We start from the raw sequence: 16400 nt of genomic DNA on the forward strand, positions 1-16400 counted from the left end.
AGAGACTGGTGAATGATACTTAAAGGGTTGACAGTAGATAGGCAATGGCAGACATTTAAAGATCACATGGATGAACTACAACAATTGTACATCCCTGTCTGGTGTAAAAATAAAACGGGGAAGGTGGCTCAACCGTGGCTAACAAGGGAAATTAGGGATAGTGTTAAATCGAAGGAGGATGCATATAAATTGGCGAGAAAAAGCAGCAAACCTGAGGACTGGGAGAAATTTAGAATTCAGCAGAGGAGGACAAAGGGTTTAATTGGGAGGGGGAAAATGGAGTATGAGAGTAAGCTTGCAGGGAACATAAAAACTGACTGCAAAAGCTTCTATAGATATGTGAAGAGAAAAAGATTAATGAAGACTAATGTAGATCCCTTGCAGTCAGAATCAGATGAATTCATAATGGGGAACAAGGAAATGGCAGACCAATTGAACAAGTACTTTGGTTCTGTCTTCACTAAGGAAGACACAAATAACCTCCCGAAAATACCATGGGACCGAGGGTCTAGAGAGAAGGGGGAACTAAGGGAACTGAGTGAAATCCTTACTAGTCAGGAAATGGCGTTAGGGAAATTGATGGGATTGAAGGCCGATAAATCCCCAGGGCCTGATAGTCTGCATCCCAGAGTACTTAAGGAAGTGGCCCTAGAAATAGTAGATGCATTGGTGGTCATTTCCCAACATTCCATGGATTCTGTATCAGTTCCTGATTGTAGGGTAGCTAATGTAACCCCACTTTTTAAAAAAGGAGGGAGAGAGAAAACAGGGAATTATAGACCGGTTAGCCTGACATCGGTAATGGGGAAAATGCTGGAATCGATTATTAAAGATGTAATAGCAGTGCATTTGGAAAGCAGTGACAGGATCGGTCCAAGTCAGCATGGATTTATGAAAGGGAAATCATGCTTGACAACTCTTCTAGAATTTTTTGAGGATATAACTAGTAGAGTGGATAAGGGAGAACCAGTGGATGTGGTGTATTTCGACTTTCAAAAGGCTTTTGACAAGGTCCCACACAAGAGATTAGTGTGCAAAAGTAAGGCACATGGGATTGGGGGTAATGTATTGACGTGGATAGAGAACTGGTTGGCAGACAAGCAGCAAAGAGTGGGAATAAAAGGGTCCTTTTCAGAATGGCAGGCAGTGACTAGTGAGGTACCGCAAGGTTCAGTGCTGGGACCCCAGCTATTTACAATATATATTAATGATTTAGACGAAGGAATTGAATGTAATATCTCCAAGTTTTCAGATGACACTAAGCTGGGTGGCGGTGTGAGCTGTGAGGAGGATGCTAAGAGGCTGCAGGGGGACTTGGACAGGTTAGGTGAGTGGGCAAATGCATGGCAGATGAAGTATAATGTGGATAAATGTGAGGTTATCAACTTTGGTGGCAAAAACAGGAAGACAGAATATTATCTGAATGGTGACAGATTAGTAAAAGGGGAGGTGCAACGAGACCTGGGTGTCATGGTACATCAGTCATTGAAAGTAGGCATGCAGGTACAGCAGGCAGTTAAGAAAGCAAATGGCATGTTGGCCTTCATAGCAAGAGGATTTGAGTAGAGGAGCAGGGAGGTCTTGCTGCAGTTGTAAAGGGCCTTGGTGAGACCACACCTTGAGTATTGTGTTCAGTTTTGGTCTCCTAATCTGAGGAAGGATATTCTTGCTATTGAGGGAGTGCAGCGAAGGTTCACCAGACTGATTCCCGGGATGGCAGGACTGACATATGAAGAAAGACTGGATCGACTAGGCTTATATTCACTGGAATTTAGAAGAATGAGAGGAGATCTCTTGGAAGCATATAAAAGTCTGATGGGATTGGACAGGTTAGATGCAGGAAGAATGTTCCTGATGTTGGGGAAGTCCAGAACCAGGGGTCACAGTCTAAGAATAAGGGGTAAGCCATGTAGGACCGAGATGAGGAGAAATTTTTTCACCCAGAGAATTGTGAACCTAAAGAATTCTCTACCACAGAAAGTTGTTGAATCCAGTTCGTTGGATAAAAGGGAGTTAGATGTGGCCCTTACGGCTAAAGGGATCAGCGGGTGTGGCGAGAAGGCAGCAGTGGGGTACTGAAGTTGCATGATTAGCCATGATCTTATTGAATGGTGGTTCAGGCTCAAAGGGCCGAAGGTTCCTGCACCTATTTTCTAAATTTCTATGTTTCTATGATAGGTTTATTTCTGGGGTGGTTACGCAGCCTTCAGAATACTTGGGGCTGGATTTTCAGTCTTCTGCCGCCCCCTTGACTGCAGCGAGGAATCCTCGCATATCGTGGCTGTCGGCCAGTTGTTGTATCTCCTGTGCTTTCTCCATCCACCTTCTTTAGGTCCCGGGTTTTTTGTTGGGCCTGAGCCTTGAGCCGTCTGTAATGTTGTTTTGCAGCTCCCGAGTTGGATTGTTGCTTGAGGCTCAGAAATGCTTTGCGCTTGCGATCTATTAGTTCTTCGATCTCCTGATCATTTTCATCAAACCAGTCCTGATGTTTTCTGGTTGAGTGACCAAATGTCTCTTCACAGGCATTGGTTATAGAGACCTGGAGGCAGTCCAAGCACTATGGGCCTTCAACATCTCAGGGTCATCAAGGCACGCCAGATTGTCTGTGAGGCACTGGCTGTATAGGGCTCTCTTAGCTGGGTCTCTAAGTGCCCCGGCATTAACTTTTTTGCGGAACTGCTTCTGCTGTCCCCTCTGCTTTGGGGCAATGTTAATGTTGATGATGGATCGGATTAGAAACATAGAAACATAGAAAACAGGTGCAGGAGTAGGCCATTCGGCCCTTCGAGCCTGCACCACCATTCAATATGATCATGGCTGATCATTCACCTCAGTACCCCTTTCCCGCTTTCTCTCCATACCCCTTGATCCCTTTAGCCGTAAGGGCCACATCTAACTCCCTCTTGAATATATCCAATGAACTGGCATCAACGACTCTCTGCGGCAGGGAATTTCACAGGTTAACAACTCTCTGAGTGAAAGAAGTTTCTCCTCATCTCAGTCCTAACTGGCCTACCCCTTATCCTAAGACTGTGTCCCCTGGTTCTGCACTTCCCCAACATCAGGAACATTCTTCCGGCATCTAACCTGTCCCATCCCGTCAGAATCTTATACGTTTCTATGAGATCCTCCTCATCCTTCTAAACTCCAGTGTATAAAGGCCCAGTTGATCCAGTCTCTCCTCATATGTCAATCCAGCCATCCCTGAAATCAGTCTGGTGAACCTTCGCTGCACTCCCTCAATAGCAAGAACGTCCTTCCTCAGATTAGGAGACCACAACTGAACGCAATGTTCCAGGTGAAGCCTCACTAGGGCCCTGTACAATTGCAGTAAGACCTCCCTGCTCCTATACTCAAATCCCCTAGCTATGAAGGCCAACATGCCATTTGCCTTCTTCACTGCATGCCAACTTTCAATGAGTGATGAACCATGACACCCAGGTCTCATTGCACCTCCCCTTTTCCTAATCTGCCGCCATTCAGATAATATTCTGCCTTCGTGTTTTTGCCACCAAAGTGGATAACCTCACATTTATCCACATTATACTGCATCTACCATGCATTTGCCCACTCACCTAACATGTCCAAATCACCCTGCAGCCTCTTAGCATCCTCCTCACAGCTCACACCGCCACCCAGTTTAGTATCATCTGCAAACTTGGAGATATTACACTCAATTCCTTCATCCAAATCATTGATGTATATTGTGAATAGCTGGGCTCCCAGCACTGAGCCCTGCGGTATTCCACTAGTCACTGCCTCCCATTCCAAAAAGGACCCGTTTTTACCTACTCTCTGCTTCCTGCCTGCCAACCAATTCTCTATCCACGCCAGTACATTACCCCCAATACCATGTGCCTTGATCTTGCACACCAATCTCTTATGTGGGACCTTGTCAAAGACCTTTTGAAAGTCCAAATACACCACATCCTCTAGTTCTCCCTTGTCCACTCTACTAGTTACATCCTCAAAAAATTCCAGAAGACTGGTCAAGCATGATTTTCCTTTCATAAATCCATGCTGACTTGGAACGATCCTATCACCGCTTTCCAAATGCGCTGCTATTTCATCCTTAATAATTGATTCCACATTTTCCCCACTACTGATGTCAGGCTAACCGGTCGATAATTACCCGTTTTCTCTCTCCCTCCTTTTTTAAAAAGTGGTGTTACATTAGCTACCCTCCAGTCCATAGGAACTGATCCAGAGTTGATAGACTGTTGGATAATGATCACCAATGCATCCACTATTTCTAGGGCCACCTCTTTAAGTACTCTGGGATGCAGACAATCAGGTCCCGGGGATTTATCGGATTTCAATCCCATCAATTTCTCCAACACAATTTCCCGCCTAATAAGGATATCCTTCAGTTCCTCCTTCTCACGAGACCCTCGGTCCTCTAGTACATCCGGAAGGTCATTTGTGTCTTCCTTCTTGAAGACAGAACCAAAGTATTAGTTCAACTGGTCTGCCGTTTCTTTGTTCCGCATTATTAATTCTCCTGAGTCCAACTGCAAGGGACCTACGTTTGTCTTCTCTAATCTTTTTCTCTTCACATACTTATAGAAGCTTTTGCAGTCAGTTTTTATGTTCCCGGCAAGCTTCCTCTTGTACTCTATTTTCCCCCTCCTAATTAAACCCTTTATCCTCCTCTGCTGAATTCTAAATTTCTCCCAGTCCTCAGGTTTGCTGCTTTTTCTGGCCAATTTATATGCCTCTTCCTTGGATCTAACACTATCCTTAATTTCCCTTGTTAGCCACGATTGAGCCACCTTCCCTATTTTATTTTTACTCCAGACAGGGATGTACATCTGTTGAAGTTCATCCATATGATCTATAAAGGTTTGCCATTGCCTATCCACCGTCAATCCTTTAAGTATCATTTGCCAGTCTATTCTAGCCAATTCACGCCTTATGCCGTCGAAGTTACCTTTCCTTAAGTTTAGGACCCTAGTTTCCGACTACTGTTTGGTGGCCTGTGCACAACTCCCACTAGCGTTTTCTACCCTTTGGTATTCCGCAGCTCCACCCATACTGATTCCACATCATCCAGGCTAATGTCCTTCCTTACTATTGCATTAATTTCTTCTTTGACCAGCAATGCCACCCCACCTCCTTTTCCTCTCTGTCTATCCTTCCTAAATGTTGAATACCCCTGGATGTTGAGTTCCCAGCCTTGGTCACCCTGGAGCCATGTCTCTGTGAAGCCAATTACATCGTATCCATTAACTGCTATCTGCGCAGTTAATTCATCCACCTTATTCTGAATACACCGCGCATTGAGGCACAGAGCCTTCAGGCTTGTCTTTTTAACACACCTTGCCCCTTTAGAATTTTGCTGTAATGTGGCCGTTTTTGTTTTTTGTCTTGGGATTCTCTGCCCTCCACCTTTACTATTCTCCTTTCTATCATTTGCCTCTGTCTCCCTTTTATTTTCCTCTGCCTCCCTGCATAGGTTCCCATCCCCCTGCCATATTAGTTTAACTCCTCCCCAACAGCACTAGCACATTGGTTCCGGTCCTGCCCAGACCGTCCGGTTTATACTGGTCCCACCTCCCCCAGGCCGTAGTACGTCCAGCAGTCGTCAGTCCTGTCATGGCGCGGGTGATGTGCACATCCTTGCGATCCTTGACTCGGACGATGACATAGTCAAGCAGGTGCCAGTGTTTGGAGCGAAGGTGTTGCCACGATGCCTTGTATTTGTCCCTCTGGCGGAACAGGGTGTTGGTGATGAGGAGTTCATGTTCTAGACATTTTTTCAGGAGTAGGATACCGCTGGAGTTGGCTTTCCCTACCCCCTCTCTGCCAAACACGCTTCCCCAGAGGGCTGTGTCTTTGCCGACCCTGGCATTAAAATCGCCCAGGAGGATCAATTTGTCACCTGTGGGGTCGAGGGACAAGGATGTCTCGAGGTTGGAATAAAATCCCTCTTTAGCCTCATCCATTGCATCGAGTGTAGGGGCGTGCGCACTGATGACTGTGGCGCATTGGTTCCGAGATAAGGTAATACAAAGAGTCATGTGGCATTCATTAACCCCACAGGGAGAGTCTTTGAGGCGGTCAACGAGCTCATTCTTGACGGCAAAGCTGACTCCATGAAGGCGGCGTTCTACCTCTAGTTTCCCTTTCCAGAACATAGAAACATAGAAACATAAAAAATAGGTGTAGGAGTAGGCCATTTGGCCCTTTGGTTCTGGACTTCCCCAACATCGGGAACATTCTTCCCGCATCTAACCTGTCCAGTCCCGTCAGAATCTTATACGTTTCTATGAAATCCCCTCTCATCCTTCTAAACTCCAGTGAATAAAGGCCCAGTTGATCAAGTCTCTCCTCATATGACAGTCCAGCCATCCCGGGAATCAGTCTGGTGAACCTTCGCTGCACTCCCTCAATAGCAAGAATGTCCTTCCTCAGCTTAGGAGACCAAAACTGTACACAATATTCCAGGTGAGGCCTCACTAAGGCCCAGTACAACTGCAGTAAGACCTCCCTGCTCCTATACTCAAATCCCCTAGCTATGAAGGCCAACATACCATTTGCCTTCTTCACCACCTGCTGTATCTGCATGCCCACTTTCAGTGACTGATGAACCATGACACCCAGGTCTCGTTGCACCTCCCCTTTTCCTAATCTGCCGCCATTCAGATAATATTCTGCCTTCGTGTTTTTGCCACCAAAATGGATAACCTCGCATTTATCCACATTATACTGCATCTGCCATGCATTTGCCCACTCACCTAACCTGTCCAAGTCACCCTGCAGCCTCTTAGCGTCCTCCTCACAGCTCACACCGCCACCCAGTTTAGTGTCATCCGTAAACTTGGAGATATTACACTCATTTCCTTCATCTAAATTGTTAATGTACATTGTAAAGAGCTGGGGTCCCAGCACTGAGCCCTGCGGCACTCCACTAGTCACTGCCTGCCATTCTGAAAAGGACCCGTTTATCCCGACTCTCTGCTTCCTGTCTGCCAACCAGTTCTCTATCCACGTCAGTACATTACCCCAATACCATGCGCTTTGATTTTGCACACCAATCTCTTGTGCGGGACATGGTCAAAAGCCTTTTGAAAGTCCAACTACACTACATCCACTAGTTCTCCTTTGTCCACTCAAAAACCAATTAGGTTAATCTAAGTTTTAAGTCATGGCAGGAGAGCTCGGACACATGTTATGCTCCTCCTATACTATGTGGGAAGTCAGGGACACTTCCGGTGTTGGTCTTACCGCAGGTAAGGGGTCCACAGCCAGATAGGGAATGGAAGACCAACAGGTAGAGCAGTGCAAGGAAGGTAGTGCAGGGATCCCCTGGGGGCATCCCCCTGCAAAACAGATACACCGCTTTGAGTACTGTTGAGGGGGACGACTCATCAGGGGAGAGCAGCAGCAGCCAAGTTCATGGCACCGTGGCTGGCTCTGCTGCACAGGAGGGCAGGAAAAAGAGTGGTAGAGCGATAGTGATAGGGGATTCAGTTGTATGGGGAATAAATAGGTGTTTCTGCAGCCGCAACTGAGACTCCAGGATGGTATATTGCCTCCCTGGTGTAAGGGTCAAGAATGGGTGCAGGACATTCTGAAAAGGGAGGGTGAACAACCAGTTGTCGTGGTGCATATAGGTAACAACGATATAGATAAAAAAAATGGGATGAGGTCCTACGAGACGAATTTAGGGAGCTAGGAGTTAAATTAAAAAGTAGGACCTCAAAAGTAGTAATCTTAGGATTGCTACCAGTGCCACGTGCTAGTCAGAGTCGGAATCGCAGGATAGCTCAGATGAATACGTGGCTTGAGCAGTGGTGCAGAAGGGAGGGATTCAAATTCCTGGGGCATTGGAACAGGTTCTGGGGGAGGTGGAACCAGTACAAACCGGACGGTCTGCACCTGGGCAGGACCGGAACCAATGTCCTAGGGGGAGTGTTTGCTAGTGCTGTTGGGGAGGAGTTAAACTAATATGACAGGGGGATGAGAACCTATGCAGGAAGATAGAGGGAAATAAAATGGTATCAGAAGCAAAAGATAGAAAGGAGAATAGTAAAAGTCAAGGGTAGAGAAACCCAAGGCAAAAAACAAAAAGGGCCACATTACAGCAAGCTTCAAAAGAGGCAAAGGGTGTTAAAAAGACAAGCCTGAAGGCTCTGTGCCTCAATGCGAGGAGTATTCGGAATAAGCTGGACGAATTAACTGCGCAGATAGCAGTTAATGGGTATGATGTAATTGGCATCACGGAGACATGGCTCCAAGGTGACCAAGGCTGGGAACTCAACATCCAGGGGTATTCAGCATTTAGGAAGGATAGACAGAAGGGAAAAGGAGGCGGGGTGGCGTTGCTGGTTAAAGAGGAAATTAATGCAATAGTAAGGAGGGACATTAGCCTGGATGATGTGGAATCGGTATGGGTGGAGCTGCGGAATTCCAAAGGGCAGAAAACGCTAGTGGGAGTTGTGTACAGACCACCAAACAGTAGTACTGAGGTTGGGGACAGCATCAAACAGGAAATAAGGGATGTGTGCAATAAAGGTACAGCAGTTATCATAGGCGACTTTAATCTACATATTGATTGAGCTAACCAAACTGGTAGCAATGCGATGGAGGAGAATTTCCTGGAGTGTATTAGGGATGGTTTTCCAGACCAATATGTCGAGAAACCAACTTGGGAGCTGGCCATCCTAGACTGGGTGATGTATAATGAGAAGGGACTAATTATCAATCTTGTTGTGCGAGACACCTTGGGGAAGAGTGACCATAATATGGTTGAATTCTTTATTAAGATGGTGAGTGACACAGTTAATTCGGAAACTAGGGTCCTGAACTTAAGGAAAGGTAACTTCGACGGTATGAGGCGTGAATTGGCTAGAATAGACTGGCAAAGGATACTTAAAGGGTTGACGGTGGATAGGCAATGGCTAACATTTAAAGATCAAATGGATGAACTTCAGCAATTGTGCATCCCTGTCTGGAGTAAAAATAAAACGGGGAAGGTGGCATAACCAAGGCTATCAAGGGAAATTAAGGATAGTGTTAAAGCCAAGGAAGGGGCATATAATTTGGCTAGAAAAAGCAACAAACCTGAGGATTGGGAGAAATTTAGAATTCAAGAGGGTTTAATTAAGAGGGGGGAAATAGAGTACGAGAGGAAGCTTGCAGGGAACATAAAAACTGACTGCAAAAGCTTTTGCAGAACAAGGTGTAACCTCCACCATGTTCCTTCAACTGGCCTTCCCCTGCCCGCCGGGTCTCGCTTAGGGCGGCGATGTCAATGTCAAAGCATCCGAGTTCCCAGGCGTTCCGGCCTGTTGCTGTTGGGATTGTCCATGTGGATCCTGACGTTCCAGGTCCCGAACTTCATACTGACGAAGTGGAAGATGTCTGTGCGTGAGTTCTTTTAATGTGGGGTGGCCACTGCACACCGGCAACCACACAAGCTTAGCTGAACAAGGTTTTGGTCCAGTGGCAAGGGGGTCCAAGACAACTGGAGACCAGGCACAGCTCTATAAGCCTAATTGCCTACGGCAAAATGTTGGCCGCAAGCTCGGCGCCGAGTAGCACCGTTGATGGTAGATGGCCGAGGCTTGGTTGGGGGGCAGGCATTAGGAAGGTGACTTCCAAAGTTATTTTAAAAGTTAAAAGTTGATAAAGATTCCCAATTTATTTCAAAAGTTTCTAAAGATTGTTAAAAAGTCAAGGACCTCGATTAATGCCGCAACAGAGGCGCGACCGAATTTCCACCCCATGGAGTTTTAACAATTTTCCAGCAAGAAACCAAGAAACTGCGCTTTGTGCAGAAGATATTTAGCAAGGGTGAGGCTGTGTTATTTACATAACCTGAAAGCTCCAGGAGAACGATCTAAGGCTTCAATTTACACTTTAACAGGTCAATAATTGATCTAATTCATGTTTAATATCTGGCAGTGTATGGGTGAGGTTGGTTCACCTGGAGATCCTCCACAGATTTTATTAAACGCTACATATTATGAAAGTGTAAATATAATTTATGATTGTTATCATGGAGGAAAACTGCAAGTATGATTCAAGCTAGCAAAAGCCATTAACCTGTTTACTATGATAGACTGTATATAGTTGTGCTTGCTTTGCAATCATAAAAAATGTATTTTACATCAAAGCAATTAAATATATATTCCTGTATACATAACCTTCCAGTGCTCAGCAGCTGGTATTAACTGACACATCTTTGGAGCACATACAATACCTTAAACAGACAGCTTAAATATTGTGGCAAGAGACTGCACTATTTCAAGAGTTTATCAGTGTTCATGGAGTGCAATAGAGTCTTTTGTACTGTCACCTTCATAGTCTGTATTGTAAATTACCACGCATACTTCAAGTACAAAGACACCATCTGTGATTGTGGTGCATTATCCCTCTTGTCCTCTCTGCAACTTTTGACACAGTTGACCACACCATCCTCCTCTAATGGCTCTCCTCCATTGATCAGCTAAATGGGATTGGTCTTACTTGGTTATACTCTTGCCTATCAAATCATAGTGAGAACATCTCCAGCAATGACTTCTCTTCCTGTTCCCGTGCCATTAACTTGGAAGTCACATAAAGATCTATCCTTAACCTTCCCTCCTCTTCCTCATCTACATGTTGCCCCTTGGTGATGTCATCCAAAGACATAGGATCAACTTCCACATGTACGCTGATGACACACACCACTCGCTTTACATCATCTCTACCCACAAGAGATTAGTGTGCAAAATTAAAGCACATGGTACTGGGGCTAATGTATTGATGTGGATAGAGAACTGGTTGGTAGACAGGAAGCAAAGATAGGAATAAACGGGTCCTTTTCAGAATGGCAGGCAGTGACTAGTGTGGTACCGCAAGGTTCAATGCTGGGCCCCCAGCTATTTACAATATACATTAATGATTTAGACAAAGGAATTGAATGTAATATCTCCAAGTTTGCAGATGACACTAAGCTGGGTGGCAGTGTGAGCTGTGAGGAGGATGCTAAGAGGCTGCAGGGTGACTTGGACAGGTTAGGTGAGTGGGCAAATGCATGGCAGATGCAGTATAATGTAGATAAATGTGACATTATCCACTTTGGTGGCAAAAGCAGGAAGGTAGAATATTATCTGAATGGTGACAGATTAGGAAAAGGGGAGGTGCAGCAAGACCGGGTGTCATGTTACATCAGTTATTGAAAGTTGGCATGCAGGTACAGCAGGCAGTGAAGAAGGCAAATGGCATGTTGGCCTTCATAGCGAGAGGATTTGAGTATAGGAGCAGGGAGGTCTTACTGCAGTTGTACAGGGCCTTGGTGAGGCCACACCTTGAATATTGTGCATTGAGGGAGTGCAGCGAAGGTTCACCAGACTGATTCCCGGGATGACAGGACTGACATATGAAAAAAGACTGGATCGACTCGGCTTATATTCACTGGAATTTAGAAGAATTAGAGGGGATCTCTTGGAAGCATATAAACGTCTGACGGGATTGGACAGGTTAGATGCAGGAAGAATGTTCCCGATGTTGGGGAAGTCCAGAACCAGAGGTCACAGTCTAAGGATAAGGGGTAAGCCATTTAGGACCGAGATGAGGAGAAACTTCTTCACTCAGAGAATTGTGAACCTGTGGAATATTCTACCACAGTAAGTTGTTGAGGTCAGTTCGTTCGATTTATTCAAAAGGGAGTTAGATGTGACCCTTACGGCTAAAGAGATATGGAGAGAAAGCAGGAATGGGGTACTGAAGTTGCATGATCAGCCATGATCATATTGAATGGTGGTGCAGGCTCAAAGGGCCGAATGGCCTACTCCTGCATCTATTTTCTATGTTTCTGTGTTTCTCTCTCAACCTCTCCACTGCCTCTCTGTTGTCAGAATGCCTGACAGACATCTAGGGGTCAATTTTACTGTTCCTGCCTAGTGGTATATGGGCAGCAGTTGGTCGGCCACCCATTTTACACCCTGCAGTTAAACTCAATAGAAAGGAAAATTGGGGAAATGTAAAATGGGTGGCCAACCCGCTCCTGCTTATTTCCCATCTGGTTGGAATGGTTAAAATTAACCCTCTAGCGCAGGAGCTGCAATTTCCTCCAATTAAACATCGTGAACACCAAATCCTGTGTCTTCAGCCCCTGCCTCAAACTTCATACCCTTGCCACTGATTCTGTCTCGCTCCTCAGCCACTGTCTCAGGTTGAGCCATACTCTGCAATTTCTGAACTTCCGACCCCATATCCTCTTCATCACAAGAATACCTACTTCCACCTCTGTAACGTTGCTTGTCTCCGCCCCTGCTTCAGTCCATCTGCTGTGGATACTCTCATCCATGCCCTTTTTAGTTCCAGATGACGATTCCAATTCTCTCTTGGCCAATCGCCCATCCTCCACACTCTTTAGCTCATCCAAAACTCTGCTGCCATATCCTATCCCACACCAAGTCCTTTTCACCCACCACCCCGGCTCCACTGACCTACATTGGTTCACAGTTCTCTCAAAGGCTCATCCTCTTGTTTAAATCTTAAATGGCCTCGCCCCTCCCTATCCCTGTAACCACCTCCAGCCCTACAACCATGAGAACTCTGTTTTTCCAACTCTGGCCTCTTGTCCATCCCTTTGCTCCACCATTTGTGGCCATTTCTCAGCCGCCTAAGCACCACTGTCTGGAATTCCCTCGCTAAACCCCTCCACTTCACTCTTTTCCTTTTAGATCCTCCTTAAAACCCACCTCTTTCACTCCCTTTTAATATCTCCTCTTTTGGCTTGGCACCCATTTTTATTTAATTACGCCTCTGGGACATTTTATAAAAGTAATGCTTTGAAAGCAGGTTGTTGTTACAGTATTTTATCTCTGTCTGTGGATCATTTAAATATGCATAAATTTGATCAATAGATATAGCATGTACAAACTGATCCACCATTATGAGATTTTCTACCAATTTTGAGAGTCTGTCCTGTGGTGGAAAGCTTTGCACACCGACAATACCTAAAAGAAATTCAGTCATGTATTACCCACTATTTTCCGTTCATTTAGAAAATCTTGTATATTACATTCATAAATCTATGATATACACTGCTGCTGGGCAAGCTTTCTCTCAGCAGCACAAAGTTGGAAACTTACTGTTCAGTGTGAAATCAATAAGCAATTTAAAATTAATTATTAAATGTGGCTATATTAACCCAATATGCCAGAGAATAAAAGACACAGGTTTAATTTCACAGGATTTGCTTATGGAAACAGTTATCAAACCATTTGCACGAGATGAAGAGTGTTGAAAAAAGCCCAAACTATACAAGTGTGCTATTTCCCTCCACATTCTTGTATGCAGAAACAAGGAGTTACATTTAGGTAAAGGCATATTGCCATATCAAACATTTTCTACAATCTGCTTAAGCATTTGAGTTATTGTGATCTCAGACAAACTTTTGTTGGATCAAAAGAATTAGATTGCTGTTTCATTTCTCTGACCATAATTTTAGATTACAACACTCTTTATATTGCAATGTATCTTGTACACAATGGATTTTATTGATTGAGCGAGTGCCTTTTGGCATGCCATGTTATTTTTCATGAGAAAGAATCATAAATTCCACATTGCACCTAAAGATGCCTTTTATTTAATTTTTGTTTTGGTATGGTCTGTTCCAGATGCCACTGCCAGATCAGGAGGGTCCATCCATTGGAACTGTGGCAACTTTTGAGTTGATGAGTTCGAAAGATTTAGCCTACCAGATGACGATTTATGACTGGGAGTTATTCAATTGTGTATATGAGGTACAGTAAGAGCTTTAGTGTCACCAACCATACAAAACAATTTTAGAAATTAAAATTGCACTTTAATTTTACACAATTCATTAATGTACAGTTGATCATTTTTATAATCGTAACCAATGAAAATGTTATTCATCTTGTGCAATGGAAAGAGGCTTAAAAGTTTCTTCATTCCAGTAAATGGCCTACATCTTTGAAAGAGCTAGCCACTTTGTCCCATTCCCCTGCCATTTCCCCATACTCTTTCAATGTTTTATTTTTCAAATATGTATACATTTCCATTTTAAAAGCTGTTATGGATTCTGCTGCTATCAGTGTTTCTGGTATGGCATCCCATGTTAGTCTTCTGCATCAAAAAATGTTTTCCTGACCTCTCCTTTCATTCTTTTGGTATGAAGGGAGACATAAAATCTTCAATCTATGTCCCATAGTTACTAACTCAACACCCAGTGGAAACCGTTTCCCCCATTTACCTTATTGAGACCCCTCATGATTTTGAACGCCTGCAGCAGATCTCCTCTTAACCTCTTCTGTTCCAGTAAAAATAATCAAGGGCCTATAGGGAGGGAGGAACTTAAAACAATCACTATCACTAAAGAAAAAGTGCTCAGTAAAATAATGGGACTAAAGGTGGACAAGTCCCCTGGACCTGATGGCTTGCATCCTAGGGTCTTAAAAGAAGTGGCTGCAGAGATAGTGGATGCAATGGTTATAATCTACCAAAATTCCCTAGATTCTGGTGAGGTCCCAGCAGATTGGAAAATCGCAAGTGTAACGCCCTTATTTAAAAAAGGAGGCAGACGAAAAGCAGGAAACTATAGACCAGTTAGCCTAACATCTGTCATTGGGAAAATGCTGGAGTCCATTATTAAGGAAGCAGGACATTTGGAAAAACATAATACAGTCAAGCAGAGTCAGCATGGTTTTATGAAAGGGAAATCTGCCAAATATGCTGGAGTTCTTTGAGGATGTAACGAGCAGGGTGAATAAGGGGCAACCAGTGATGTGATGTGTATTTGGATTTCCAGAAGGCATTAGATAAGGTGCCGCATAACTGATTACTGCACAAGATAAAAGTTCACGGGGTTGGGGGTAATATATTAGCATAGATAGAAGATTGGCTAACTAACAGAAAACAGAAAGTTGGCAAATGGTAACTAGTGGGGTGCCACAGGGATCGATGCTGGAGCCTTAACTATTTACAATCTATATTGACTTGGATGATCGGACCAAGTGTATTGTAGCCAAGTTTACTGATGACACAAAGATGGGTGGGAAAGAAAGTTGTGAGAAGGACACAAAAAATCTGCAAAGGGATATGGACAGGCTAAGTGAGTGGGCAAAAATTGGCAGATGGAGTATGATGTGGGAAAGTGTGAGGTTATCCACTTTGGCAGAAAAAATAAAAAAGCTAATTATTATTTACATGGAGAGAAATTACAAAATGCTGTAGTACAGAGGGACCTGGGGGTCCTTGTGCATGCAACACAAAAAGTTAGTATGCTGGTACAGCAAGTAATCAGGAAGGCAAATGGAATGTTGGCCTTTATTGCAGGGGGGATGAGTATAAAAGCAGAGAAGTCCTGCTATAACTGTACAGGGTATTGGTGAGGCCACTAGAGTATTGCGTACAGCTTTGGTCTCCTTATTTAAAGAGGGATATAGTTGCATTGGAAGCAGTTCAGAGAAGGTTCACTAGGTTGATTCCTGAGATGAAGGGGTTGACATATGTAGAAAGGTTGAGCAGGTTGGGCCTTTACTTATTGGAGTTTAAAAGAATGAGAGGTGATCTAATTGAAACATATAAGATACTGAGGGGGCTAGACAAGCTAGATGCAGAGAGGATGTTTCCACTCGTAGGGGAATCTAGAACTGGGGGCATAGTTTCAGAATAACGGGTCGTCCTTTTAAAACTGAGATGAGGAGGAATTTCTTCTCTGAGGGTTATAAATCTGTGGAATTCTCTGCCCCAGAGAGCTGATGAGGCTGAGTCATTGAATATATTTAAGGCGGAGATAGACAGATTTTTGATCAATAGGGGAGTTGTTATGTATGTAATAACTCGATAGATTGAATACTGTAAGCTCACACAGGTGCAAACCTGGCTCAACTTTATTTGGGCCCAAAGTGCCCACATTACATGGTGCCTTGCTTTATATGCCTGGCCCACACACACGTGCGTACAGCCCAATGACCTCTGACAGTGGTGCCCCCTGATGTCTAGTAACCCCAAGCATACATACATGACATCATTCCCCTTCAAGATCTTAGTATCAGTCTTTTTACAAGTTAAGACGGTCCGGGGCTTTCTGCTCACGAATTGATCGTTTCAGTTCAACTCCAGTTCTGGGCGAGCATTCTGAGTCAGTTATGACTGGAAGCTGGGTAGCCAATCTGATGGGAGTGGCAATGACCATGTCAGAGATTGAAAGTCCAGATTCATTGATGATGGTGGAGTTCTCTGATTGAATATAGGTTGGTTGGTCACTGATCGTATCTTCCTCAACTTGTTCCAGTTCATCCGTGTGCCACAGCTTTATCTGATCAACATGTTTCCTGCATGGCTGACCATTCTTGAGCATGACAATAAACACTCTGTTACCCTCCTTGGCCATAACAGTACCGGCGACCCACTTGGGACCTTGACCATAATTTAGCACA

The 16400-nt window shown here is 44.4% G+C and overlaps 1 protein-coding gene across 2 annotated transcripts in view; it reads left to right on the plus strand.

Moving 5' to 3' along the window:
* Positions 1–16400, plus strand: part of rapgef4a (Rap guanine nucleotide exchange factor 4a) — a 317823-nt gene that overhangs the window by 269045 nt on the left and 32378 nt on the right. For both annotated transcript variants that reach the window (XM_070875728.1, XM_070875727.1), the window contains exon 20: positions 13617–13742. In XM_070875728.1, coding sequence (XP_070731829.1) covers positions 13617–13742 — 126 coding nt within the window. The remainder of the gene's footprint in view (positions 1–13616; positions 13743–16400) is intronic.

Source organism: Pristiophorus japonicus, chromosome 3 (genome assembly GCF_044704955.1).
Source record: "Pristiophorus japonicus isolate sPriJap1 chromosome 3, sPriJap1.hap1, whole genome shotgun sequence".
Classification (NCBI taxonomy): Eukaryota; Metazoa; Chordata; class Chondrichthyes; family Pristiophoridae; genus Pristiophorus; species Pristiophorus japonicus.